Below are 27646 nucleotides of genomic sequence, written 5' to 3' on the forward strand. Positions count from 1 at the left end.
ACGGCTGGGTAGTTGCATTGGACAATGGTATACTGAGGCACATAGATCCAGAAAGTCCCATGTTTCTCATCCCTGGTCTGTGCTGAGGCAGTTGATCTCAGCTGGCATGGTAGGCAGAGCAGTACAGTACAGTTAGCCTCAGTGGCTATGTAGAGGATAAAGTTAGAGTTCCAGCTCCTGATTGCTATCTTAGGACACTTGCTAGAAAATGTGTTTATGTGAGCATTAGTTAATGACAGGATTACAGCTGATCAGAATGGTGGAATATCCTGCTAACACAACCAATAGCTGAAACCCATGGAACCATATCACAGCATGAATGAGTGACTTCAGAAGAAAGGGGTAAAATTAATTTTAAAAATATCACTTTAGATTAATGGTTGCTAGATGTTCTGATGGAGAGCCAGAGAGGTCCTGTCAGTTAGCTGAAAGAATAAATGAATCCCAGTACTCAAAAAAAAAAAAGAACACAGAATTGCATGCATACAGATCAGAGGTCAAATATTTCTAGAAGGCATTTGATGTGTAAGGTGTCACATCAAAGGTTATTGCGGGAAAAAAAGCTCATGGTATAGGGGTAACATATTAGCATGGATAGAAGATTGGCTAGGAAACAGAGAGTAGGCATAAATGGGTCATTTTCTGGTTGGCAAGATGTAACGAGTGGTGAGCTGCAGGGATCAGTGCTGGGGCCTCAACTTTTTACAATTTATATAAATTACTTGGATGAAGGGAGCGGTTGCTAAATTTGCTAAAGGTACAAAGATAGGTAGGAAAATAAGTTGTGAAGAGGCCATAGGAGGCTACAAAGGGATATAGATAGGTTAAGTGAATGGGCAAAGACCTGACAAATGGAATATAATGTGGGAAAATGTGAAGTTGTTCATTTTGGCAGGAAGAATAAAAAAGATGCATATTACCTAAATGGTGAGAGATTGCAGAGCTCTGAGATGCAGAGGGATCTGGGTGTCCTAGTGCATGAATCACAAAAAGGTTAATATGCAGGTTCAGCATGTAATTAGGAAAGCTAATAGAATGTTGTTGTTTATTGCGAGGGGGAATTGAATACAAAAGTAGGGAGGTTATGCTTCAGCTATACAAGGCATCGGTGAGACCAGATCTGGAGTACTGTGTACAGTAGTGGCCTCCTTATTTAAGGAAGGATGTAAATGCATTGGGCGCAGTTCCGAGAAGGTTGACTAGACTACTACCTAGAATGGGTAGGTTGTCTTATGAGGAAAGGTTGGACAGGCTAGGCTTGTATCCGCTGGAGTTTAGAAGAGTAAGAGGCGACTTACTTGAAACATACAAGATCCTAATGGGTCTTGACAGGGTGGATGTGGAAAGGATATTTCCCCTTGTGGGAGAATCTAGAACTAGGGGTCACTGTTTAAAAATGGGGGTCACCCATTTAAGACAGAGATGAGGAGACATTTTTTCTCTGAGGGTTGAGAGTCTTTGGAACTCTCTTCCTAAAAAGGCAGTGTCTTTTAAAGAGTCTTTAAATATTTTTAAGCAGAGGTAGATAGATTCTTGATAAGCAAGGGGGTGACAGGAGGGACAGAAAATATAAGCTGAAGAGTGCAGCAGAAATTAGAACCAGTATGAGTAATAATGGCAAAATGTCAAAGCTTAAGGCTCTTTATGTAAATGCACACAGCATTTGTAACAAGATAGATGAGTTGACGGCATAAATAGAAATTAATGAGTCCGACTTGATAGCTATTACAGAGACGTGGTTGCAGGGTGACCAAGACTGGGAACTCAATATTCAAGGGTATTCGATGTTCCGGAAAAATAGGCAAAAAGGAAAAGGAGTTGGGGTAGCTTTGTTAATAAAGGAAGGTATCAGTGAGGTGGTGAGTAGTGATATAGGTGCAATAGATCATGATGTGGAATCAGTTTGGGTGAAAATAAGGAATAGCAAGGGGAAGAAATCATGGGTGGGAGTCCTCTATAGGCCCCCGAAGAGTTGCCTCACTGTAGGACAAAATATAAATCAGAAATTAACGGAGGCGTGTAAGAAGGACGCTACAATTATCATGGGTGATTTTAATCTGCACATTGACTGGACAAATCAGATTGGCAGAGGTAACATGGAAGACGAATTTGTCGAGTGCATCAGGGATTGTTACTTATACGTTGCAGAACCCACCAGGGAACAGGCTATTTTAGATCTAGTAATGTGTAATGAGGTAGGCTTGATAAGAGATATCGTAGTTAAGGATCCTCTAGGGGGTAGTGATCACAACATGGTAGAATTTCAAATTCAGTTTCAGGGCGAGCAACTTGGGTCTCAAACCAGTGTCCTCAATTTAAACAAAGGCAATTTCAGAGGTGTGAAGAAAGAGTTGTCTAAAGCGGTCTGGGAAGATAGACTAAGGGGAAGGTCAGTGGATGAGCAGTGGCAGACATTTAAACAGATATTTCATAATGCTCAGCAAAAATTTATCCCGGTCAAAAAGAAGGACTCATTGAGAAGGATGAACCATCCGTGGTTAACAAAGGTGGTCAAGGAGATTATCCAATCAAAAACTAAGGCATACAAAGCAGCGAAAACTAGTGATAGGCCAGAGGATTGGGCATTTTTTAGGAACCAGTAGCGAATGACTAAAAAGCTAATAAAGAGGGAAAAAATTGATTATGAAAGTAAATTGGCAAGAATTATAAAAACAAACAGCAAGAGCTTCTACGGGTACATAAAAAGAACGAGAGTAGCTAAATTGAGCCCGGGACCCTTGGAGGATGCAACTGGAGAATTGATAACAGGGAACAGGGAAATGGCAGATAATTCAAAACAATATTTTGCATCGGTCTTCACGGAGGACGCTATAAACATCCCACAGATATCAGATACGCAAGGAACTAATGGGAGGGAAGATCTTGTAACAGTCTCTATCACGAGGGGCAAAGTATTTGACAAACTAATGGGACTAAAGGCGGACAAGTCACCAGGACCTGATAGCCTACATCCAAGGGTTTTAAAGGAAGTGGCTGCAGAGATAGTGGAGGCATTGGTCAAAATATTCCAGAACTCACTGGATTCCAGGAGGTCCCAACGCATTGCAAAACCGCTAATGTGATACCCCCATAGAAGAAGGGAGGGAGTCAAAAAGTAGGAAATTATAGACCAGTCAGCCTAACGTCAGTCATTGGGAAAATGCTAGAGTCCATTATTAAGGAAGAAATAGCAGGACATTTAGAAAAGCTTAACGCAATCAAACAGAGTCAGCATGGTTTTGTGAAAGGGAAATCATGTTTGACAAATTTGCTAGAGTTCTTTGAGATATTGCAAGCAGAATTGAAAAAGAGGAACCGGTAGATGTAGTGTATTTGGATTTCCAGAAGGCATTCGATAAGGTGCCACGTTAAAGATTATGGCACAATATAGGACCTCACGGTATTAGGAGTGTAATGTATTAACATGGATTGAGGATTGGTTAACTCACAGAAGACAGTGTATCGGGATCAATGGGTCTTTTTCAGGTTGGATCAGTTCTCGGGCCTCAATTATTTACTATCTATATTAATGACTTGGAAGAGGGGGCAGAGTGTAATATATTAAAATTTGCTGACGATTCAAAAATAGTTGAGAAGGCATGTTATAATGAGGACATAAGGAATCTGCAAGGGGATAGTTTGAGTGAGTGGCCAAAAACTTGGCAGATGGAGTTTCATGTAGGAAAGTGTGAGGTCATGCACTTTGGTAGGAAGAATCAAAAGGCAGACTATTATTTAGTTGGAGAGAGACTTCAAAAAAGTGCAGCACAGTGGGATCTGGGTGTTCTTGTGCATGAAACACAAAACGTTAGCATGCAGATTCAGCAGGTAATTAAGAAGGCAGATTGAATTTTGGCCTTTATTGCTAGGGGGTTGGAGTTTAAAAATAGGAAAGTCTTGTTACAACTGTACAGGGTGTTGGTGAGGCCACACCTGTATACAGTTTTGGTCCCCGTATTTAAGAAAGGATATACTGGCATTGGAGGCAGTTCAAAAAAGATTCACCAGGCTGATTCCTGGGATGAAGGGGTTGACTTATCAAGAACGGCTAAACAGGTTAGGCCTTTATTCATTAGAGTTTAGAAGAATGAGGGGTGATCTTATTGAAACGTACAAGATTCTGAGGGTGCTTGACTGGGTAGATGTTGAGAAGATGTTTCCACTAGTGGGGGAATCTTAAACTAGGGGACATAATTACAGAATAAGGGGACACTCATTTAAAGCTGAAATGTGAAGAAATTTCTTCCCTCCGAGGGTAGTGAATGTCTGGAATTCTCTCCCCAGAGAGCTGTGGAGGCTAGATCACTAAGTATTTGAAGAGGAAGTAGATAGACTTTTGAAATATTGGGGAGATGAGGACAATGAGGAGCTGGCATGAAAGAGGAGTTGAGGTCTGGGGCAGATCAACCATGATCTTATTGAATGGCGGGGCAGGCCTGAGGGACCGAATGGCCTACTTCTGCTCCTATTTCTTATGTTCTTGTGTTCCTGCTCCGAATTCATATGTTCGTATGTATAGATCCTTACCTAACATATTCAGAATATTGGGATATGCCCAGTTAATATAGCGGAAGGGTCGTGAACCAGAGGACACTGATTTAAGGTGATTGGCAGAAGAAACAGAGGAGACATGAGGAAAAACTTTTTTACGCAGTGAATGGTTAGGATCTGGAATACACTGCCTGAGAGTCTGGTGGTGGCAAATTCAATCGTGGCTTTCAAAAGAGAATTGGATAATTATCTGAAGAGAAATAATTTGCAAACTTACATGAAAAAGCAGGGGAGTGGGGCTAGCTGAAGAGCTCTTAGCAAGCTGGCATGGACATGTTGGGCTGGATGGCCTCCTTTTGTGCTGTAATCATTATCTAATTATCGCTATAGTCGTCAGCAGCTGCACCAATTAATGTGCCATTGTCTTTTATTGGCAGAAATGGAGTAATAAAGCATCGCCATGTTGCATATTATTTCCAACAGCCTATTAGGCCTATGATTAATATTTGCCTTCTGACGATTGAAAAGGGCAGTTCCTCAACCTATAAGTTTATCAACTGCTGGCAATAACAATTTTCAGTTAGATTCCCCTGACACCAGAAAATAGTTTCCATTTTCAAAACAAATCATCTTGCATTCCTACAGAATTTAGGTAAAATATTTAAAAGGTGAAATAAACTAACGTTTTGCTATCTAACAGGACGATGTCATTTTTGAAAGACTCGCTGAATTGTCAAAGCACGGAGTTCAGACATTAAATCACCTTGACCAGTTTGCTGCAGAAGGTAAGAAAAGTCTGAAATAATGTGCATTACATGATTGTTACGGTCAAGTGAGGAGGGGTTGAAGGGCTTCCCTCTTTCCTCTCTCCTTGTTAGACCACAACAGGTTTAATTCTTTCTTAGAGAGGATGTACTGGCCAATTCAGGAGGTGTTTGATTACTTACTTGCTATAATCCTAACAAGAACCAATTGGACAGGTTTTCTTGAGTTAACAAAGAAAGAGGTTAACTTTATTGTACCTAAACCAAACTAATAAAATAATAAACAACATGCCAACTTTCACTCACACGTGTGCACACACACACACACACAAACAGGTTACAGAGTGGGGAAAGATAGATTGGTTGCGTTAGAGACCATAAAAAAGGTATACAGTCTGTGGAGTTTGATGATTCGGCTGGCTTCTAGCTGAATTCAGTGGTCTGAGGCTTTCAATTTGAAGAGGTAGGTGACTGGTTCAGTGGGTCTCTTGGAGATAATGATGCGGATGATTTCCTCCAGTGGGGTTTCTGATTATAGCTGGAGTATGCAATGGTGGCCAGTCAACAAGCAGGATTCGAAAGCTTTCAAGCTGGAATGAAGAGAGAGAGAGGGAGAGATCCCCACTTAGGGTCTGCTCATGTCAGAGTCCAGTTGCTTCTCCTCAGCTGCAGAGAAGAACACTAGCTTAAAAACCACAGATGGGAAGGGACTTGCCACATGACAGCCACTCAGTGAATCAAACATAGCAATTAGCAGTATTTCTCTACTTGTTGAAAGAACAGGTAGTTCCTTTAAACTGCCTGGGTCTTGGTTCTTGCTGGGAAATGCAGGCATTTTGTCATTCTCCTCACAGTCCTTTGCAATGTTGAATACAGTGTGGCAAACTAGGTGATTATCTTAAGCTGCTAGCAGTCATCCTGTTTGAAATGTCTTTTACAAATGTCTTAAAAAAAAAAGAAATTCAGATCTCCAGCCAGTGGACCAAAGAAAATTATCATTCAACAAAACACATTGGCGTAACACCTCCCCACCGTGCAAAATGAAATGTGACAACAGGAACGTTTCATTATGAGACCACAAATTAAAAAGAAACTGTACACACACACATTCATCAGTCTCACTGTCATAACGATACTCCAGTTTAGTTTTTTTCCTCCGGGATTGTGCATGAGCACAACTGGGAAACTCCAACTGCTTTGACTGGGCTCAATCAGCTTGTGCTCCAGCATACACTGAATTTCCTCGTGTATTTCTACAATATCTTCCTTTTCCAGTTTCTCTATATCAGTGAACTCAACCCTGGGTTCAAAGGTGTTCATAACTTTGTGAAGATCATCTAGTGCTTTTTGTACATTTTTCTTTCTGTGCTCATCCAGCCTGGCCCACAATTCCTCCTCAGTTAGGATACTTGACTTGCAGTCACCACCACCATCACCATCTTCCAAATCTGCCACAAAAGTCTTTTTGGGCTTAGGGTTTTCCTTTGGTTTATGAACTTTTCTATGTCTCCCTCTCAAGTACCTGATTGATTAGTAATATGGTGGGCCTTCCCCAAAGGAGGCAACACAGGTCTCGCACCAGCTCTCCAGCCAACAGCCAAGACCCCCATTGCCTGCATAAAATTGCCCCTCTGGTGTCCTTTTAATTCAGATGCTTTTGTATTACTAAAAAAAGTTTTTTTTTATTCATTCATGGTTTTGTTTTATTCATTCATGCCCTTGAGAAGGTGGTGGTGAGCCACCGCCTTGAACCACTGCAGTCCATGTCATGTAGGTACACCCACAGTGCTATGAGGGAAGGAGGTCCAGGACTTTTGCCCAGTGACAGTGAAAGAATGGTAACTTTGTTCCAAGTCAAGATGGTGTGTGATTTGGAGGGAAACCTGCAGATGGTGGTGTTTCCAAGCATCTGTTGCCCTTGTTGTTCTAGGTGTTAGAGGTCGCATGTTTGGAAGGTGTTGTCAAAGGAGCTTTGGCAAGTTGCTACTGTACATCTTGTAGATGATACACACTGCTGCCACTATGCACCGGTGAGGGAGAGAGTGATTGTTTAATTTGGTGAATGTAGTGCCGATCAAACGGGCTGCTTTGTCATCCCCCCTGGATGATGTCAAGCTTCTTGAGTGTTGTTGGAGTTGCGTTATCCAAGCAAGTGGAGAGTATTCCTTCACACTCCTGACTTGTGCTTTGTAGATGGTGGACAGGCTTTGGGGTGTAAGGAGTTGAGTTACTCACTGCAGAATTACCAGTCTGTGCCCTGCTCTTGTAGCCATAGTATTTATATGGCTGGTCAAGTTAAGTTTCTGGCCAATCGTAACCTACAGAATTGGTGGGGGATTCAGCAATGGTAATGCCATTGAACATCGCAAAGAGATGATTTGTTTTTTTCTTGTTGGTATTGGTCATTCCCTGGCACTTGTAAAGCACGAATGGTACTTGCCACTTATCAGCCCAAGCCTGAATATTGTCCAGGTCTTGCTGCATGCTGGCACAGACTGCTTCTATATCTGAGGAGATGCAAATGGTACTGAACAGTGTGCAATCATCAGCGAACATCCCCACTTCTGACTTTATGATGACGGGAAGGTCATTGATGAAGCAGCTGAAGATGGTTGGGACTAGGACACCGCCTGAGGAACTCCTGACGTGATATCCTGCGACTGAGGTGACTGGCCTCCAACAACTGCAACTATCTTCTTTTGTGCTAGATATGACTCCAACCAGTGCAGAGGTTTTGCCCTGGTTCCCATTAACTTCAGTTATGCTAGGGCTCCTTGATGCCCTCCTTGGTCAAATGCTGCCTTGATGTCAAGGGAAGTCATTCACCATATCTATGGAATTCAACTCTTTTGCCCATGTTTGGCCCAAGGCTGCAATGTGGTCTGGAGCCAAGTGATGCTGTAACGGGGACAGTAGCATCATGGTTATATTACAGGGTTAATAATTCAGAGGTCCAGCGACATGAATTCAAACACATCTGGTTCATTAATGTCTTTCAGGGAAGGAAACCTGCCGTCCTTACCTGGTCTGGCATAAGTGTGACTCCAGACCCACAGCAATGTGGTTGGCTCTTAACTGTCCTCTGAAATGACCTACATTGCCATTCAGTGTATCAAATTGCTACAGAAATAAAGTTTATTTCTTCCACTATTTCACAATATAAATTTCTTATTCATAGATATTCAGCCATAATCAGACTTCATATTCCATTTTGAAGTGCAAAGAAGAAGTAAATATTAAAATCAGTCATACACATTACTAGTTTATGAAAAATAGTCAGCAACTTCAGTCATAAGAAATAGGAGCAGGAGTAGGCCATCCAGCCCTTGACCCTGCTCCACCATTCAGTGCAATCATGGCTGATCTTTTACTTCAAGTTCTACCTCAACTCTACCATCCCACACTATCCTCAAATTCTTTAATTCTCTTTGTGTCTAAGAGTCTTATCGATCTCTAACTTGAATATATTCAATGCCTGAGAATCTACAGTTGTCTGGGGTAGATAATTCTAAACGTTCATCACTCTTTGAATGAAGAAATTTCTCCTCATCTCAGTCCTAAATGGACAACCCCTTATCCTGTTTCCTAGTTCTAGACTCCCCAACCAGGAAAAACAACCTGCCAGCAAGTAATCTATCAAGCTCCTTAAGAATTTTGTATGTTTCAATGAGATCACCTCTCATTCATCTAATTTCTAGGGAATATAGGCCAGTTTATAAGATCTCTCCTCATAGGGCAATTCTCCCATCCCAGGAATCAGTCCAGTGATTGGCACTCCTTCCAAGGCAAGTATATGTGGAGAGACTAGAGAAGCTGGTGGTGTACTTATAGCAGAGAAGGTTAAGTGGATATTTAATAGAGGTTTCCAAAATAATGAAGAGTTTTGATAGAGTAAATAAGGACTAACAGTTTCCACTGGCGGGGGGGTGGTCAGTAATCAGAGGACACTGTTTTAAAATAATTTGCAAAAGAACTGGTGGGGTGATGTGAATTTTTTTTATACAGTGAGTTATGATATAGAATACAGTGCTTGAAAGGGGGATTGAAACGAATTCAATAATAACTTAAAAAGGGAATTGGATTTGTACTTGAAAATGAAAAATTTGCAGGGCTATGGGGAAAGCACAGGGGAGTGAGAAGAATTGGATAGCTCCTTTCAAAGACTGGTTGAATATCTGCCTCCTGTGCTGTTTGATTCTATGAACTGTCTCCAAATATATACTGGGTTGTTCAAACCAAGGGATCACCAGTTCAATATTGGACATTTTGTTTGTGTTTTTCATCCAGTCCTTGACCAGGATTCATGGCACCAAAACTGCAGCTGCCTGTCTCTGATTTTCTCCCCTCTTCCAATTGGAGGACAGATTCAGATGAGGAATTGAAAATGATGGAAGCATTTAAGAGAAGCTGGATGTTGCGCTCTGTGTAAATCCTGTGGCCACTTTAAGGGAATTTGTTCTCTCTGTGCTAAGCACCATCCCCATATTGGGTGGGTGGGTGGGTAGCTAGGTAGGTAGAGTACAGACGAGATTTACAAGAATGTTGCCAGGACTCAAAAGTTTCAGCTAAGAGGAAAGATGGGATAGCCTAGGGTTGTTTTCCTTAGAACAGAGGAGGCTGAGGGGTGACTGAATAGAGGTGTACAAAATTATGAGGGGCCTAGATAGAGTAGACAGGAAGGACCTGTTTCCCCTAGAGGTGTGGTCAATTACCAGGGGGCAGAGATTTAAGGTGATTGGTAGAAGGATTAGAGGGGACATGAGGAAAAGCTTTTTCACCCAGAGGGTGGTGGGTGTCTGGAATTCACTGCCAGGAATGGTGGTGGAGGCAGAAACCCTCAATTCTTTTAAAAGGTACCTGGACATGCACCCGAAGTGCTATAACCGGCAAGGCTGTGGACCAGGTGCTGGAAGGTGGGATTAGATTGGGCGGCTAGTTTTTTTTCAGCTGGCACAGACACAATGGGCTGAATGGTCTCCTGTGCCGTAATTTTTCTATGGTTCTATGGTAGGTAGGAGAGCTAGTGCACACATCTGTCTTCAGATAGAATCTAGGTGCTAGTGAGCTGATACCAGACCTAGTATCTGAAAACTCACTGCTTGTGCAGCGACTTTATTAACTGGAACTTATCTGAAGCTTTGTATTAACTTTTTTTTAATACTTGTTCTTAACATGGCATTTAGTTGTGCTACCCACCTGATTTTGCACTTGGGCTAGGGAGCCAGTCTCTATGGGTATGTTCATCCCAACTTTGAAATGGAGACCGAGAGCGAATAATTGAGTGGGACCAACTTTTTGTTTATGTAAGATGTTTTTATACAGGCTGCTTCTGTTGCTCCTGTCTAGGGATACCAGGGAGCTCACTCACTGTTTTTACTTAGGTGTGAGTGGCGATTTGGAATGGAAAGACCCAAATACTAAATCAGTGAAACTACAGCGGGTCCAGCTTCCTGTGTTTATATCATGCAACTGTCTCTCCTTATCAAAGGGCACATTTGTTGAATCACATTTTGGTGTCTTGAGTGCTGTCAGTTTGTGGTATGTGGGGACATTTATACTATGGACTGCAGCTGACAGAGGGAGACCTAAGCATCTTCCATGAGCTGCACTCATATGACATAAAAATGCTGTAGCTGAAACTGGATCCCTTATCCTGGTATTTTTGTGGGTTACAATTTCTGGAAACTGGGCTGCTAACACTATGGAGTGCAGTCCATGGAGGGAGGCCTATATGTCTGGAGTTGTCTCCATTCCTGTAATGTAAATGTAAATTTACATGAGCAAGTTATATCTAGTGCTGCTCGAAGGAGCTGTCTGTTTGACTCCTTTTCCTCAGTTACATCTGCATTTGACCAGGTAATATATTGAGCTAGGGAGTGAAGAGGAGAAACTGCTGCTTTCCCAATTAAAACATTCAAACATAGTGAGAGAGAGTAATTATTGAAGAGAAAGAGAAAATGTGCGAGAGAGAGAACAAGTTCAGTAAGAGGGAGTGAAAGAAAGAGCTGATTTGATTTTTTCCTCCCTGCCACTGCACCCCCCCCCCCTCCCCCCCCCCCCCTGCCCCCAGCACCCCAAACAGGAGTAATTGGTCATTGCACTTTTACTAATCAGCTGAAGGGCACTGTTGACTGCCTAAGCAAAAACCTCGCAGTTGGATGATGACAGATGTGAAGAAGTAGAAAATCTGTTTTTTTTAAAAATAGCTTTCTATGGCACTGTCCTTTCATGTATGTGTGTGTTTTCATATTTGCTCTAGTCCTTTTTAATATTCTCTTTTGGGCCAGTCTTTTTTGTTCTTTCTCCCTGCTACCTCCCTCATAGTAAAATAATTTAATTTACTCTGTAGTCAGGATTTTAGTTTTGGGGTTGGGACTTCCAACCCCAAAACTAAAATCCTGACTATAGAGTAAATTAAATTATTTTACTATGAGGGAAGTAGCAGGGAGAAAGAACAAAAAAGACTGGCCCAAAAGGGAATATTAAAAAGGGCTAGAGCAAATTAGAGCAGACTATTTCAAATCCCAACCCTGCCTGTGTGGACACGACTTTTGAACAGCTGGCCAATCAGTGGTTAGGGTGCATGTTCACCACCCAATTATGGATGACAGGCGAGCTCTTGAGTTTAAGTTCTTTGGAGTGCTGGCCCCCTGATCTGCTGCCAGAAGGCCACCTTCATGCGTTGGCTGGGATTCAGCCGGTGGGGGGTTCTCAACTGCTGACTGGAAAATTCCAATCGGTGTCTCCCAGTGCCCTTAATAGGTCCTTTAAGAACCTTAATTGGCTAGCCACCACTTACGGGTGGGTAGCCATCACCAACCCCCAACCCCCCTCCCCACCCCCCCCAAACAACCATTCACTTTCAAAATGGTCCAGAGGTGGGACCACGCTGGCAAACTGGCATGCTGCTCTCCAAGGCCAATTTTCCAGCCTCGCTGACACCTTCGATGCAGATCAATATTTCTGCCCTTTGTCAGACTATTTTTCTCATAATTCATAGTTTAATATTTGGTGCTGAAATGGTTTTGTTCCTTTTCAGGTTTAAGGACATTGTGTTTTGCATATACTGATCTGGAATTGCAAGACTACAAGAAGTGGGCAAACATTTATAGCAAAGCTAGTATAACTCTTCAGCACAGAACCACCAAGTTGGAGGAATGCTATGAGCTCATAGAAAAGGTGAGAGGTGACTACTGCTGCGTTATTAAAATGCTACTGTTGCGGTCAGAGCCTCAATGCATACATACTGGGAAGGAGGGAGAGCATGAAATTGACATGTCACTGGCCTGTGTTACTTCCATCACAGGGCTTCTTTTATATTGTCCTGAGACTCCAGCTAGGTCCCAATATGCAGGTCCCTCTTCATTGGCTACAACCTAAAAGTAAAATTGCCAGGATTTGCTAAGGCTAACCCCACTGGGAAGATGCATTTTTATTGGATCTTCTAGCTGTTGCTGCCACTGAAGTAATGTCGGTAAGTTTATTTTCAGTTTGCAGCTGACTTCGGGTGCCAGTGCCACTGGAATGGGTCGTCAACTCAGTAGAATAGCAGCAATAGCAACAGTGTATGAAGATGCAGAGGCCTCAGGGAAGGTTGGATGCCTGCCTCCTTGACCTGAAGAATGAAAATGACTTAAAGAAGGGAGGTTTTCTTTTTCGGCGAGGGAAATATAATTTTAAAATTAATTGTTCTCACAGAGCTTACTACTGCATTTCATTGTGATTGGTAATATGTGTAGCATAGACACAAAAGAATATTTTATTGATTACATAGAAGGTACATCACAGAAACAGGCCATTTGGCCCAACTGTTCCGTGTCAGTGTTTATACTCCACACAAACCTCCTTTCACACACTTCATCTAACCCTATCAGCATAACCTTCTACTGCTTTCTCACTTGTGTTTATCTAGTTATTCCTTCAATGCATCTATGCTAGTCAGCTCAACTACTCCATGTGGTTTGGTTCCACATTCTAACCACTCTCTGGGTAAAGAACTTTCTCCTCAATTCCTTAATGGATTTATTAATAAGTATCCTATATTTATGGCTCCTAGTTTTGGTCTCTCCCATAAGTGGAAGCATCTTCTCTATGTCTACCCGATCAAACACTATCATGATCTTAAAGATGTAACAATGACACTTGTATTTATATAGTGCCTCTAACATAGTTAAATGTCCCAAGGCACTTCACAGGAGGGTATGATACAAAATTTGACACTAAGCCACAGAAGGTGATATTAGAACAGCTGGCCAAAGCTTGGTCAAAAAGATAGGCTTTAAGGAGCATCTTAAAGGAGGAAGGAGCAGTAGAAGTTCAGGGAGGGAATTCCAGAGCTTAGGGCTTAGACATGTGATGGCTTGGCCAACAGTGGTGAAGCAATTAAAATTGGGGCTGCTCAAGAGGGCAGAATTAGATGAGCGCAGATATCTCAGAGGGTTGTGGGGCTGGAGGAGATGACAGAGATAGGGAGGGCTTAGGCCATGGAAGGTACTGAAAACAAGGATGAGAAAATTGACATGTTGCTTAACTGAGAACCAGCGTGGATCAGCAACCACAGGGTTGGTGGGTAAACAGGACTTAGTGTGAGTAAGGACATGGGCAGCAGAGTTTTGGAAGACCTCTAACTTACAGAGTGTAGAATGTCGGAGGCTGGCCAGGAGTATGTTAGAATAATAAAGTCTAGCGGTAACAAAGGCATGGATGAGGGTTTCAGAAGCAGATGATCTGATGCAGGGTTGGAGTCAGTCGATGTTACGGAGATGGAAAGGAATGTGGTTATTTGATTGGAAGCTCATCTTTGGGTCCGATATGACACCGAGGTTGCAAACAGGGTCCGGCTGCAAGCAGTTGCCAGGGAGCGCGATGGAGTCGGTAGCTAGGAAATGGAATTCTTAGTGGGGACTGAAGAGAATGGCTTCAGTCTTCCCAGTATTGGAGGAAATTTCTACTCATCCAGTACAGGATGCCAGACAAGCAGACGGATAACAGCGACAGTGGAGGAGTCGAAAGAGGTGGTGGTGAAGTAGACCTGGGTATCGTTGGTGTATATGTAAAAACTAATGCTGTGTTTTGGATGATATTGCTGAGGGGCAGCATGTAGATGAGAAATAGGATGGGGCCAAGGATAGATCCTTGAGGGACCAGAGGGAGTGGTGCAGGAGTGGGAAGAGAAGCCAGTGCAGGTGCCATTCTGGCTATGATCAGATAGATAAGAATGGAACCAGGCGAGTGCAGTCCCACCCAACTGGAGGAGGATGGTGTGGTCAACCATGTCAAAGGCTGCAGACAGGTTGAGAAGGATGAGGAGAGACAGTTTGCCTTTGTCACAGTTGCATAGAATGTCACTTATGACTTTGATAAGAGCAGTTTCGGTGCTGTGACGGGGTGGAAACCTGATTGGAGGGATTCAAATGTGGAGTTCAGAGAAAGATTGGCACGAATTTGGGAGATGACAACACGTTTGAGGACTTTGGAGAGGAAAGGGAGGTTGAAGATGGGAGAGTAGTTTGCTAGGACACTTCAGACCAAGGAGTTTTTTTGAGGAGAGGGTTGATAACCAATGTTTCCACGAAGCTGTGCGGGTGTGTGGCCGAGCAGCAGCCTCACAGGTACTGCAGAGGCCTTGTTCTGGGATAAATAACGTGTGTGGTTGCGCAAAAGCATTTGAAGGTACTGTGCACTAAAAAAAGACTGACCACAGAAAATCAATTTTAACGGGAATATTGGTGATGATGGCAGTTCTGAAAAGAGAACTGTTAACAATATCAGCTAACATGGGGACCAGGAAATGAAGTTGAGTGGTCAGCAGCTTTGTGGGAGTAGGGTCGAGGGAGCAGGAGGTGGTCTCATAGACAAGATGAGCTCAGAGAGGGCATGAGGGAAAATACAAGAGAAATTAGAGAAGGATATGCATTTAGGGCTATGGCTTGGGGGGTCTTTAGAGGAAATTTGCTGTGGTGGGCCAGGGGAATTGGGGGGAAGCGGCAGAGGCAGCTGATCAGAGGGTTTCAATCGTGGTGACAAAGAGGCCCATGAGCTCCTCACACTTATTGTTGGAGGTGATGCTGGAGGAGACAGAAGATGAGTTTATGAAGACAGTTTGCAATGGAGAAATGAAGCCGTGGGTTATCTCTGTATGCCAGGATGATCCTGGAATAGTGAGCAGTTTGCACGCAGTTGAGAGCAGCAAGATCTGGTGGTGTATCATTTATCTGTCATATCCATTCATATCCTTTCAAATCTGCGTCCCGTGGACTTAAGGAAATGGAGATGAGGGCTGTATTGGGGGGATGGCCAGGTGAGAGAGAGTAATGATTTTATTGGGAGCTATGACATCAAAGGTGGAGGTGAGGGTATAGTTCAGCAAATCAATAGGTGCAGAAATATGTGGAACAGAGGGCCAAAAGCTAGTCAGGATGTATTTTAGGTCACCCCCTCAGCCTTCTCTTTTCTAGATTGAAGAGCCCAACCTGTCCAATCTTTCCTAATAGTTTTAACCTCTCAGTTCTGGTATCATCCTTGTAAATCTTTTTTGTACTTTCTCCAATGCCTCTATGTCCTTTTTATAATATGGAGACCAGAGCTGTGCACAATACTCCAAGTGTAATCTAACCAAGGTTCTTTAGAAGTTTAACACAACTTTTTCTCTCTGTCTGCTTTTCAGTTCTGTCCCTCTAGAAATGAAGCTGTGCTTTACAGCTTTTGTTTCACAGGCTTATTAACCTGTGACAATACTTTTAATGATTTCTGTATCTGTACAGGATTCCTATAGAGAGGGCTTTAAACTAAACAGTGGGAGGGAGGGTTCACATGAGGGAGATTTGGAAAGTTAAAGAGAAAGGACAAGGCAATAGTGCAGGGTAGTAATACGGGTAATGATAACCAGAATGTGACAGCAAGGGACAGGGTGTACAAGCGTAAGAGTGTACCAGCAAATAAGGTCAGAGTAGGAAAAAAATGGCAAAAAGGCAGAATTAAAGGCTCTTAATGATGGATGAATTGATGGCACAAATAGAAATAAATGAATATGATATAATAGCCATTACAGAGACATGGTTGCAAGGTGACCAAGGCTGGGAACTGGGTATTTGACATTTCAAAAGGATAGGAAGAAAGAAAAAGAAGGTGGGGAGCTCTGTTAATAAAGGATGAGATCAGTACAGTAGTGAGAAAGGATTTTGGCTCTTAAGATCAAGATATAGAATCAGTTTGGGTGGAGATAAGAAATAGCAAGGGAAAGAAGTCACTTGTGAAAGTAGTTTTTAGGCCCCCTAATAGTAGCTACACTGTAAAACAGAGTATAAATCAAGAAATAATGGGGGCTTGTGAGAAAGGTACTGCAATAATCGTGGGCGATTTTAATCTTAATATCAATTTGACAAATCAAATTGGCAAAGGTATCCTGGAGGATGAGTTCATAGAAAGTATTCAAGACACTTTCTTAGAACAGTACATTCTGGATCCAACCAGGGAGCAGGCTATTTTAGACCTGGTTATGTGTAATAAGACAGGATTAATTAATGATCTCATTGTAAAGGATCCTGTAGGCAAGAGTGATTTGATTTGATTTGATTTAGAGATACAGCACTGAAACAGGCCCTTTGGCCCACTGAGTCTGTGCCGACCATTAACCACCCATTTATACTAATCCTACACGAAGAGACTTAGTAGTTGGCAGGAAAAAAGACAGAGGCCAACTGTGCAACAGCACCGACAAACAAATTTCTCTGCAGCACCTGTGGAAGAGCCTGTCACTCCAGAATTGGCCTTTATAGCCACTCCAGGCGCTGCTTCACAAACCACTGACCACCTCCAGGCGCGTATCCATTGTCTCTCGAGATAAGGAGGCCCAAAAGAACACTAATCTCATATTCCTACCACATCCTCACCTGTCCCTATATTCCCCTGCCACCTACCTATACTAGGGGCAATTTATAATTATCCAATTTACCTATCAACCTGCAAGTCTTTTGGCTGTGGGAGGAAACCGGAGCGCCCGGAGAAAACCCACGCAGACACAGGGTTTCTAAAAGCTTTCCCACCACTGAGGTTAAACTGACTTTCCTGTAGTTGCTGGGTTTTATCCTTACACCCTTTTTTGAACAAGGATGTAACATTTGCAATTCTCCAGTCCTCTGGCACCACCCATGTATCTAAGGAGAACAAAGAACAAAGAAAATTACAGCACAGGAACAGGCCCTTCGGCCCTCCAAGCCTACGCCGCTCCAAATCCTCTATCTAAACCTGTCGCCTATTTTCTAAGGGTCTGTATCTCTTTACTTCCTGCCCATTCATGTATCTGTCTAGATACATCTTAAAAGATGCTATCGTGCTCGCGTCTACCACCTCCGCTGGCAATGCGTTCCATGCACCCACCACCCTCTGCGTAAAGAACTTTCCACGCATATCCCCCCTAAACTTTTCCCTTTTCACTTTGAACTTGTGTCCTCTTGTAATTGAATCCCCCACTCTGGGAAAAAGCTTCTTGCTATCCACCCTATCTATACCTCTCATGATTTTGTACACCTCAATCAGGTCCCCCCTCAACCTCCGTCTTTCTAATGAAAATAATCCTAATCTACTCAACCTCTCTTCATAGCTAGCTCCCTCCATACCAGGCAACATCCTGGTGAACCTCCTCTGCACCCTCTCCAAAGCATCCACATCCTTTTGGTAATGTGGCGACCAGAACTGCACGCAATATTCCAAATGTGGCCGAACCAAAGTCCTATACAACTGTAACATGACCTGCCAACTCTTGTACTCAATACCCCGTCCGATGAAGGAAAGCATGCCGTATGCCTTCTTGACCACTCTATTGACCTGCGTTGCCACCTTCAGGGAACAATGGACCTGAACACCCAAATCTCTCTCTACATCAATTTTCCCCAGGACTTTTCCATTTACTGTATAGTTCACTCTTGAATTGGATCTTCCAAAATGCATCACCTCACATTTGCCCTGATTGAACTCCATCTGCCATTTCTCTGCCCCAACTCTCCAGTCTATCTATATTCTGCTGTATTCTCTGACAGTCCCCTTCACTATCTGCAACTCCACCAATCTTAGTGTCGTCTGCAAACTTGCTAATCAGACCACCTATACTTTCCTCCAAATCATTTATGTATATCACAAACAACAGTGGTCCCAGCACGGATCCCTGTGGAACACCACTGGTCACAGGTCTCCATTTTGAGAAACTCCCTTCCACTGCTACTCTCTGTCTCCTGTTGCCCAGCCAGTTCTTTATCCATCTAGCTAGTACACCTTGGACCCCATGCGCCTTCACTTTCTCCATCAGCCTACCATGGGGAACCTTATCAAACGCCTTACTGAAGTCCATGTATACGACATCTACAGCCCTTCCCTCATCAATCAACTTTGTCACTTCCTCAAAGAATTCTATTAAGTTGGTAAGACATGACCTTCCCTGCACAAAACCATGTTGCCTATCACTGATAAGCCCATTTTTTTCCAGATGGGAATAGATCCTATCCCTCAGTATCTTCTCCAGCAGCTTCCCTACCACTGACGTCAGGCTCACCGGTCTATAATTACCTGGATTATCCCTGCTACCCTTCTTAAACAAGGGGACAACATTAGCAATTCTCCAGTCCTCCGGGACCTCACCCGTGTTTAAGGATGTTGCAAAGATATCTGTTAAGGCCCCAACTATTTCCTCTCTCGCTTCCCACAGTAACCTGGGATAGATCCCATCCGGACCTGGGGACTTGTCCACCTTAATGCCTTTTAGAATACCCAACACTTCCTCCCTCCTTATGCCGACTTGACCTAGAGTAATCAAACATCTGCCCCTAACCTCAACATCCATCATGTCCCTCTCCTCGGTGAATACCGATGCAAAGTACTCATTTAGAATCTCACCCATTTTCTCTGACTCCACGCATAACTTTCCTCCTTTGTCCTTGAGTGGGCCAATCCTTTCTCTAGTTACCCTCTTGCTCCTTATATATGAATAAAAGGCTTTGGGATTTTCCTTAACCCTGTTTGCTAAAGATATTTCATGACCCCTTTCAGCCCTCTTAATTCCTCGTTTCAGATTGCGCCTACAATCCCGATGTTCTTTCAAAGCTTCGTCTTTCTTCAGCCGCCTAGACTTTATGTATGCTTCCTTTTTCCTCTTAGCTAGTCTCACAATTTCACCTGTCATCCATGGTTCCCTAATCTTGCCATTTCTACCCCTCATTTTCACAGGAACATGTCTCTCCTGCACGCTAATCAACCTTTCTTTAAAAGCCTCCCACATATCAAATGTGGATTTACCTTCAAACAGCTGCTCCCAATCTACATTTCCCAGCTCCTGCCGAATTTTGGTGTAGTTGGCCTTCCCCCAATTTAGCACTCTCCCTTTTGGACCACTCTCGTCTTTGTCCATGAGTATTTTAAAGCTTACGGAATTGTGATCACTATTCCCAAAGTAGTCCCCTACTGAAACTTCAACAACCTGGCCGGGCTCATTCCCCAACACCAGGTCCAGTATGGCCCCTTCCCGAGTTGGACTATTTACATACTGCTCTAGAAAACCCTCCTGGATGCTCCTTACAAATTCTGCTCCATCTGGACCTCTAACACTAAGTGAATCCCAGTCAATGTTGGGAAAATTAAAATCTCCTATCACCACCACCCTGTTGCTCCTACAGCTTTCCATAATCTGTTTACATATTTGTACCTCTATCTCACGCTCGCTGTTGGGAGGCCTGTAGTACAGCCCCAACATTGTTACCGCACCCTTCCTATTTCTGAGTTCTGCCCATATTGCCTCACAGCTCGAGTCCTCCATAGTGCCTTCCTTCAGCACAGCTGTGATATCCTCTTTGACCAGTAATGCAACTCCTCCACCCCTTTTACCTCCCTCTCTATCCCGCCTGAAGCATCGGTATCCTGGGATATTTAGTTGCCAATCATGCCCTTCCCTTAACCAAGTCTCAGTAATAGCAATAACATCATACTCCCAGGTACTAATCCAAGCCCTAAGTTCATCTGCCTTACCTATTACACTTCTTGCATTAAAACAAATACACCTCAGACCACCAGTCCCTTTGCTTTCATCATCTGCTCCCTGCCTACTCTTTCCCTTAGTCACTCTGACTTCATTATCTAGTTCCTTACAAGCTTTAGTTACTACATCCTTACTCTCCACTGACCTCATTTGGTTCCCATCCCCCTGCCACATTAGTTTAAACCATCCCCAACTGCGTTAGCAAAATTGGATTGGAAGATTATTGCCAGTACCTCCACAATTTCTGTCCTTATTTACCTTAGCATCCTCAGATGCAACCCTTCCGGTCCTGGTCACTTATCAACTTTAAGTATAGCCAGCATTTCCAATACCTCCTCTTAATCAATTTTTAGCCCATCCAGTATCTCAATTACCTGCACTTTCACTGTGACTTTTCTTCCTTGGTAAAGTAAATTAGTACCTCAGCCATGCTCTCGGACTCCCTAATTGGCTCCACCCCTCCTATGACAACCCTTTTACTATTTATATTATGTGTGTGTATATATATATGTCTATAGAAGCCTTATGGATTCCGCTTCATGGTATTTTCCAGTCTCTTCGCCTACTCTTTCTTTGCCTCTCATTTCTGTTTTCACTGCTGCTCTGAACTTGTCAGTCTGATATGCCAAATGAGGGAGTTGTACTGAAGATACACTAGATCAGGAGTAGCAGCAAGAGTGCGAGAAACCAGATCAACCCAGTCAAGTGTAGGGGATTAAGTAGTTCTGAAAGATGAATGGAGTTAGAGGTTATGGAGTACAGAGTATTCAGCAGCATGGGACTAGAATTCAGAGCAGGATGGGAATCAGCAAAAAGAGCTCACTGTAGAGTGAAAGCCCCAGTTGAAGAGGAAACAACTGAGCCAGAAGAATCAGATTAGGGATTGGAACAGAGGCAGTTCAACAGAGAATTCAGTCTTAAAAGAATCATAACATGTTAACTTACTTTAATTCATTCATGGGATGTGGCCAGCATTTATTGCCCATCCCTAATTGCCCATGAGAAGGTGGTGGTGAGCTGCCTTCTTGAACCGCTACAGTCCATGTGTGATAGGTACACCCACAATGCTGTTAGGAAGGGAGTTCCAGGATTTTGATCCAGTGATAGTGAAGGAACGGCGATATAGTTCCAAGTCAGGATGGTGTGTGACTTGGAGGGGAACTTTCAGGTGGTGGTGTTCCCATGCATTTGCTGCCCTTGACCTTCCGGTTGGTAGAGGTCGCGGGTTTGGAAGGTGCTGTCTAAGGAGCCTTGGTGTGTTACTGCAGTGCAACTGTTGATGGTACACACTGCTGCCACTGTGCATCGGTGGTGGAGGGAGTGAATGTTTGTGGATGGGCTGCCAATCATGCGGGCTGCTTTGTCCTAGATGGTGTCGAGCTTCTTGAGTGTTGTTGGAACTGCAACCATCCAGGCAAGTGGAGAGTGTTCCATCACAATCCTGACTTGTGCTTTGTAGGTGGTGGACAGGCTATGGGGAGTCAGGAGATGAGTTACTTGCCGCAGGATTCCTAGCCTCTGACCTGCTCTTGTAGCCACGGTATTTATGTGGCTACTCCAGTTCAGTTTCTGGTCAATGGTAGCCCCTAGGATGTTGTTAGTCGGGGATTCAGTGATGGTAATGCCATTGAATGTCAAGGGGAGATGGTTAGATTCTGTCTTGGAGATGGTCATTGCCTGGCACTTGTGTGGCATGAATGTTACTTGCCACTTATCAGCCCAAGCCTGGATATTGTCCAGGTCTTGCTGCATTTCTACACGGACTGCTTCAGTATATGAGGAGTCACGAATGGTGCTGAACATTGTGCAATCATCAGCGAACATCCCCACTTCTGACCTTATGATTGAAGGAAGGTCATTGATGAAGCAGCTGAAGATGGAGTGATGTACTGTAGCTCAGATGATTGACCTCCAACAACAACAAGCATCTTCCTTTGCGCTAGTTATGACTCCAACCAGTGGAGAGTTTTCCCCCTGATTCCCATTGACTTCAGTCTTGCGAGGGCTCCTTGATGCCATACTCGGTCAAATGCTGCCTTGATGTCAAGGGCAGTCACTCTCACCTCTCAGCTCTTTTGTCCATGTTTGAACCAAGGCTGTAATGAGGTCAGGAGCTGAGTGGCCCAGGCGGAACCTAAACTGAGCCTCACTGAGCAGGTTATTGCTAAGCAAGTGCTGTTTGATGGCACTGTTGATGATAGCTTCCATCACTTTGCTGATGATTGAGAGTAGACTGATGGGACGGTAATTGGCTGGGTTGGACTTGTCCTGCTTTTTCACATTCAATTTGAGGGTGAGAAATTTGGATCTGAAACTGGTGTCTTAAACTTAAATAAAGGCAATTACTAGGGTATGAAGACAGAGTTGGCTAAGATGCACTGGGAAAATAAGTTAAAAGGTAAGACAATAGAGAAGCAGTGGTAGACATTTAAGGAGATATTTCATAACTCAGCAAAGATATATTCCATTGAGAAAGAAAGACTATGAAAAGGGTACACTATCCGTGGCTAACTAAAGAAGTTAAGAACGGCATCAAATTGAAAGAAAAGGTGTACAATGCTGCAAAGATTAGTGGTAGGCCAGTAGATTGGGAAAACTTTAGAAACCAGCAAAGGATGGCAAGAACAATAGAGTCAGAAATTAGAGTATGAGTGTAAGCTAGCAAGAAGTATTAAAAAGGTAGTAAAAGCTTCTATAAGTATATAAAAAGGCAACAAAAAGCTAAAATAAGTGTTGGTCCCTTAGAGGATGAGACTGGGGAATTAATAATGGGAAACAAGGAATGACAGAAACTTTGAACAAGTATTTTGTATCTGTCTTCACATTCGAAGACACAAAAAGCAACCCAAGAATAATAGAAAATCAAGAGGCAAAAGGGAAGGAGGAACTTTAAAAAATTGCCGTCACCAGAGAAAAAGTACTGGGAAAACTAATGGGACTTAAGGTTGACAAGTCCCTTGGACCTGATGGCTTGCATCCTTGGGTCTTAAAAGGTGCGGCTGCAGAGATAGTGGATGTATTGGTTGTAATCTTCCAAAATTCCCCAGATTCTGGAAAGGTCCCAGCGGACTGGAAGACTGAAAATGTAACATCTCTATTCAAGAAAGGAGGGAAACAGAAATCCTACCATTTGTCTTTAGGAAAATGCTGGATTCCATTCTTAAGGAAGTTGTAGCAGGGCATTTAGAAAATCGTAATACAATCAGGCCGATTAAACATGATTTTATGAAAGAGAAATCTTGCTTGACAAATCTATTAGTGGTTCTTGAGGATGTAATAAGCAGAGTAGATGAAGGGGAGCCAGTAGATTTAGTGTATTTGAATTTTCAAAAGGCATTCAATAAGGTGGTTCTTAAGGTTATTTTTGGGAGTTAATATGTTAGCATGAATAGGGGATTGGCTAGCTAACAGGAAACAGAGTGTCAGGATAAATGGGCATTTTCAGGTTGGCAAACTATAACTGGTGGAGTACCACAGGGATCAGTGATGGAACCTCAACTATTTGCAATCTATATTGATGACTTGAACGAAAGGAACGAGTGTATTGTAGCCAAATTTGCTGATGACACAAAGATAGGAAAGCAAGTTGTGAGGAGGACACAATGAGTCTGCAAAGGGATATAAATATGTTAAGTGAGCAGACAAAAACTTGGCAGATGGAGTAATGTGAAAAAATGCGAAGTTGTCCACTTTGGCAGGAAGAATAGAAAAGCAGAATATTATTTAAATGGACAGAGACTGCAGAATATTGCAGTACAGAGGGATCTGGGTGTCGTTGTACATGAATCACAAAAAGTTAGCATGCAGGTACAGCTACTGGTTAGGAAGGCAAATGGAATGTTGACCTTAATTACAATGGGGATGGAGTACAAAAGTAGGGAAGTCTTGCTACAACTGTACAGGGCATTGCTGAGATCACACCTAGAGTACTGTGTACAGTTTTGCTCTCCTTATTTAAGGAGGAATATACTTGCATTGGAAGCAGCTCAGAGAAGGTTCACTAGGCTGATTCCTGGGAAGAAGGGGTTGTCTTATGAGGAAAGGTTGGGCCTATACTCATTGGAGTTTAGAAGAATGAGAGGTGATCTTATGGAAATATATAAGATTCTGAGGGGGCTTAACAGGGTAGATGCTGAGAGGATGTTTCCCCTCATGGGGGAATCTAGAACTAGGTGGCACAATTTAAAAATAAGGGGATGAGAAGGAATTTCTTCTCTGAGGGTCTTTAATCTTCGGAATGCTCTACATCAGAGATCCAAGGAGGCTGGGTCATTGAATATATTCAAGGTTGAGTTGGACAGATTTTTGATTGACAAGGGAGTCAAGGGTTATGGGGACCCGCAGGAAAGTGGAGTTAAGGCCACAATTAGATCAGCCATGATCTTATTGAATGGCAGAACAGGCTTGAGGGGCTGATTGACCTACTGCTGCTCTTATTTCTTATCTTATGATCTCCTCTACCGCGTTTAGACTCTTATTTTCTAATAAGCGTGTGGCCTCCATATTCTGCTACCAAAATGCACCACCTCACACTTGTCTGTATTGAAATTAATTTACCAATTACATGCCTATTCTGCAAATTTATTGATGCCATCTTGTATGTTGCCGCAGTCCTCCTCTATAGTAACTATAACCCCAATTTGGTGTCTTCCCCAAATTTTTAAGTTGTACTTTCAGTTCCTGAGTCCATATCATTTATGTAAATGGTACACAACAGTGATCCCAGCACTGCATCTTGTGGAATACCACTTCCCACCTTTTGCCAGCCCATACCTTTGCTTTCTGTTCTATAGCCAACTTGCCCCTGATTCCGCATGCTCTGACCTTAGTCATGAATCTACCCTATAAAAGGCCTTTTGAAAATGCAAATATATTTCCTATACTGCATTATCCTTTTCCACTCTTTATATTACTACTTCAAAAAATGTATTAAGGGTTGTGAAGCATGACCTTCCCTTTTTTAATCCTTGTCTACTACTCTGTTATATTTTTGGTTTTTAGATGCTTTTCTATTACATCTATGTAAGGATATCCATTATCTTTCTTACCACTGACATTGACCTAACTGGTCTGTAGTTCCCAGACTTGTTCGAACTCCCTTTTTAAATATAAAAATCTCTTTAGCTTCCACCAGTCTTGAAGCATTGTTCCCTTTTCTAATTAATTTTTATGTTAAAGTATAGAGCACTGAAAGTTGTGTCTAAATATGCAGACAATACTAAAATAGGTACAGTAAATAATTTCGAGGAACAAAAGAAGCTGCAATTGGATATTGAGTATGTGGTGGAATAAGCAAAAAGTAGTTAATAGAAGTTCTCCCTGTGACCGCGTGGGTTTTCGCCGGGTGCTCCGGTTTCCTCCCACAGCCAAAGACTTGCAGGTGATCGGTAAATTGACCCTTGTAAATTGCCCCTCGTGTAGGTAGGGAATATGGGATTACTGTAGGGTTAGTATAAATAGGTGGTTGTTGGTCGGCACAAACTCGGTGGGCCGAAGGGCCTGTTTCAGTGCTGTATCTCTAATTAAAATTTAAAATTAAAATGTGACATCATACATTTTGACTTTTTTTAAAAAACTTGGTGTGGGGAGAAATTGGGTGATGTGAAAGAGCAGAGGGATTTGGGAATTCAGTTCGCAAGACATTAAAAGCAGCACGTCAAGAGAATAAGGCACTAAATGGAATGTAATTCTATGAAGTATATAATTTACCAGTCAAGATGTAATGGCGAATCTATATAAAACCTTACTAAGACCATAGTTGGAGTAATGTGTGCAATTTTGGATTTCTCAAGGGAGTTGGAACAGTGAAGATTTGTTGGGATGCTGCCTGTTATGAGGAAATTCAAACACTAAGAAAGACTTGAAAAATTGGGACTGTTCACATTTGAACAGAGTAGATTAAGTCATGATACGAAGGAAGCGTTTAAAGTTGTGAAGGGGTGGGACGCAGAGGATAAAAACATACTGTTGCCAGTGGTTGAGATGTCTAGAACTAGGAGACACAGATATAAGATTAAATGCAGGAGATTTAGGACAGGGTGCAGGAGAAACATCTTTACACACAGGTTTGTGAGGCTGGTATTCATTATCAGAGTTGGTGATTGAAGCAGAGACAATGTGAACTTTTAATTATAGATTAGATAGATGGTTGAAAGAATAAAGAATAATGAGGTATTGGAACAGGACAGGCAGATGGAGTTAGAATGACTGCCCGTGTGGTGGGTTTGTACCAACCTGGATTGGTTGGAACAAATGGCCTGATGTCATTTTGTAATTTCTGTGTGCAAAGAAAGTGTTATTTGAATTATGTCCAGTAGAGTGCAGCACTACTTAAACTTTTAAAACAGGAAAAAAACCTGTTTTTTGTTTTATCTCACAAAATGTTATATGACCTTTCTACGAATACCAAGTGAAAGATAACAAAATTAGACATTAGCGAAGATAATCTATTCATATATGGAATAATGAGTGAGCATCTTAAGAGTCAGTGACCGTGTAAAATTATTTCATGTGAATTAATTTTAGATCTGGAAGTGAATGTTCCTTTTTATGGCTCAATGAATATATTGTACTGTATGGTGTGGCAATAAGTCATGCAAACTTGAAGCCCTTGGTCCTTATTCTATGCTGTTAGCTATTTTCAGCGGTAGGAGTAGAACTATTGGCCTCAGTGTCCTGTGACTATAACAACAGCTTGCATTTAATTAGTGCCTTTAATGTACATGAGCAATTGAACAGCCACAGATAGATCTTGATCCATTATTCTCAGTTCCATTTTGCGTAAAATAATGGAATTGCTTATATGAAGTAAGCTTGAATATCTGTATAACATCTTTTGTCATAAACTTATTTTTCAGAATCTGCTGCTACTAGGAGCAACTGCCATTGAAGATCGTCTTCAAAATGGAGTACCTGAAACCATAGCAACGCTACTGAAGGCTGAAATCAAAATATGGGTCCTGACAGGTGACAAACAAGAAACTGCGATCAATATAGGTGTGTTTACATTGTACTCCACCTCATACGCTAGTTTTTTTTTAATGCCCAACGCATTAGTAAGGAATATAATATCAAATCCACATTATTAAATTTATTTAACTAAATTCCTGAATATTTTTGAAATAAAGGTTTAAGGTTAAATTGGGCAAACTATGAAGGCACAGATGGCAAAATTACCTTGAGTTTATGTGTTACTCCTGGGGATTACTGTTAGAATGAGGGGCAGCTCTGTTGAGATTTTTCTAGATTATAATCACTAGAATAAATTATTTAAACTGACTTTTGAATAGGTGGGAAATGACTAGTTTGGGTTTCCTGGTTGGGCATTAATTTTTACTGGTATGCCAAATTCATACAGTAGTTCTTCTCT

At 42.4% G+C, this 27646-nt stretch overlaps 1 protein-coding gene across 1 annotated transcript in view; it reads left to right on the top strand.

The window, feature by feature from the left end:
- atp8a2 (ATPase phospholipid transporting 8A2) overlaps positions 1 to 27646 on the top strand; it is a 709260-nt gene that overhangs the window by 244676 nt on the left and 436938 nt on the right. The window contains exons 21-23 of the mRNA XM_068032841.1: positions 5192 to 5276; positions 12295 to 12434; positions 27135 to 27273. Of these exons, the coding sequence (XP_067888942.1) occupies positions 5192 to 5276; positions 12295 to 12434; positions 27135 to 27273 (364 nt within the window). The remainder of the gene's footprint in view (positions 1 to 5191; positions 5277 to 12294; positions 12435 to 27134; positions 27274 to 27646) is intronic.

This window comes from Heterodontus francisci, chromosome 6 (genome assembly GCF_036365525.1).
Source record: "Heterodontus francisci isolate sHetFra1 chromosome 6, sHetFra1.hap1, whole genome shotgun sequence".
Lineage (NCBI taxonomy): Eukaryota > Metazoa > Chordata > Chondrichthyes > Heterodontiformes > Heterodontidae > Heterodontus > Heterodontus francisci.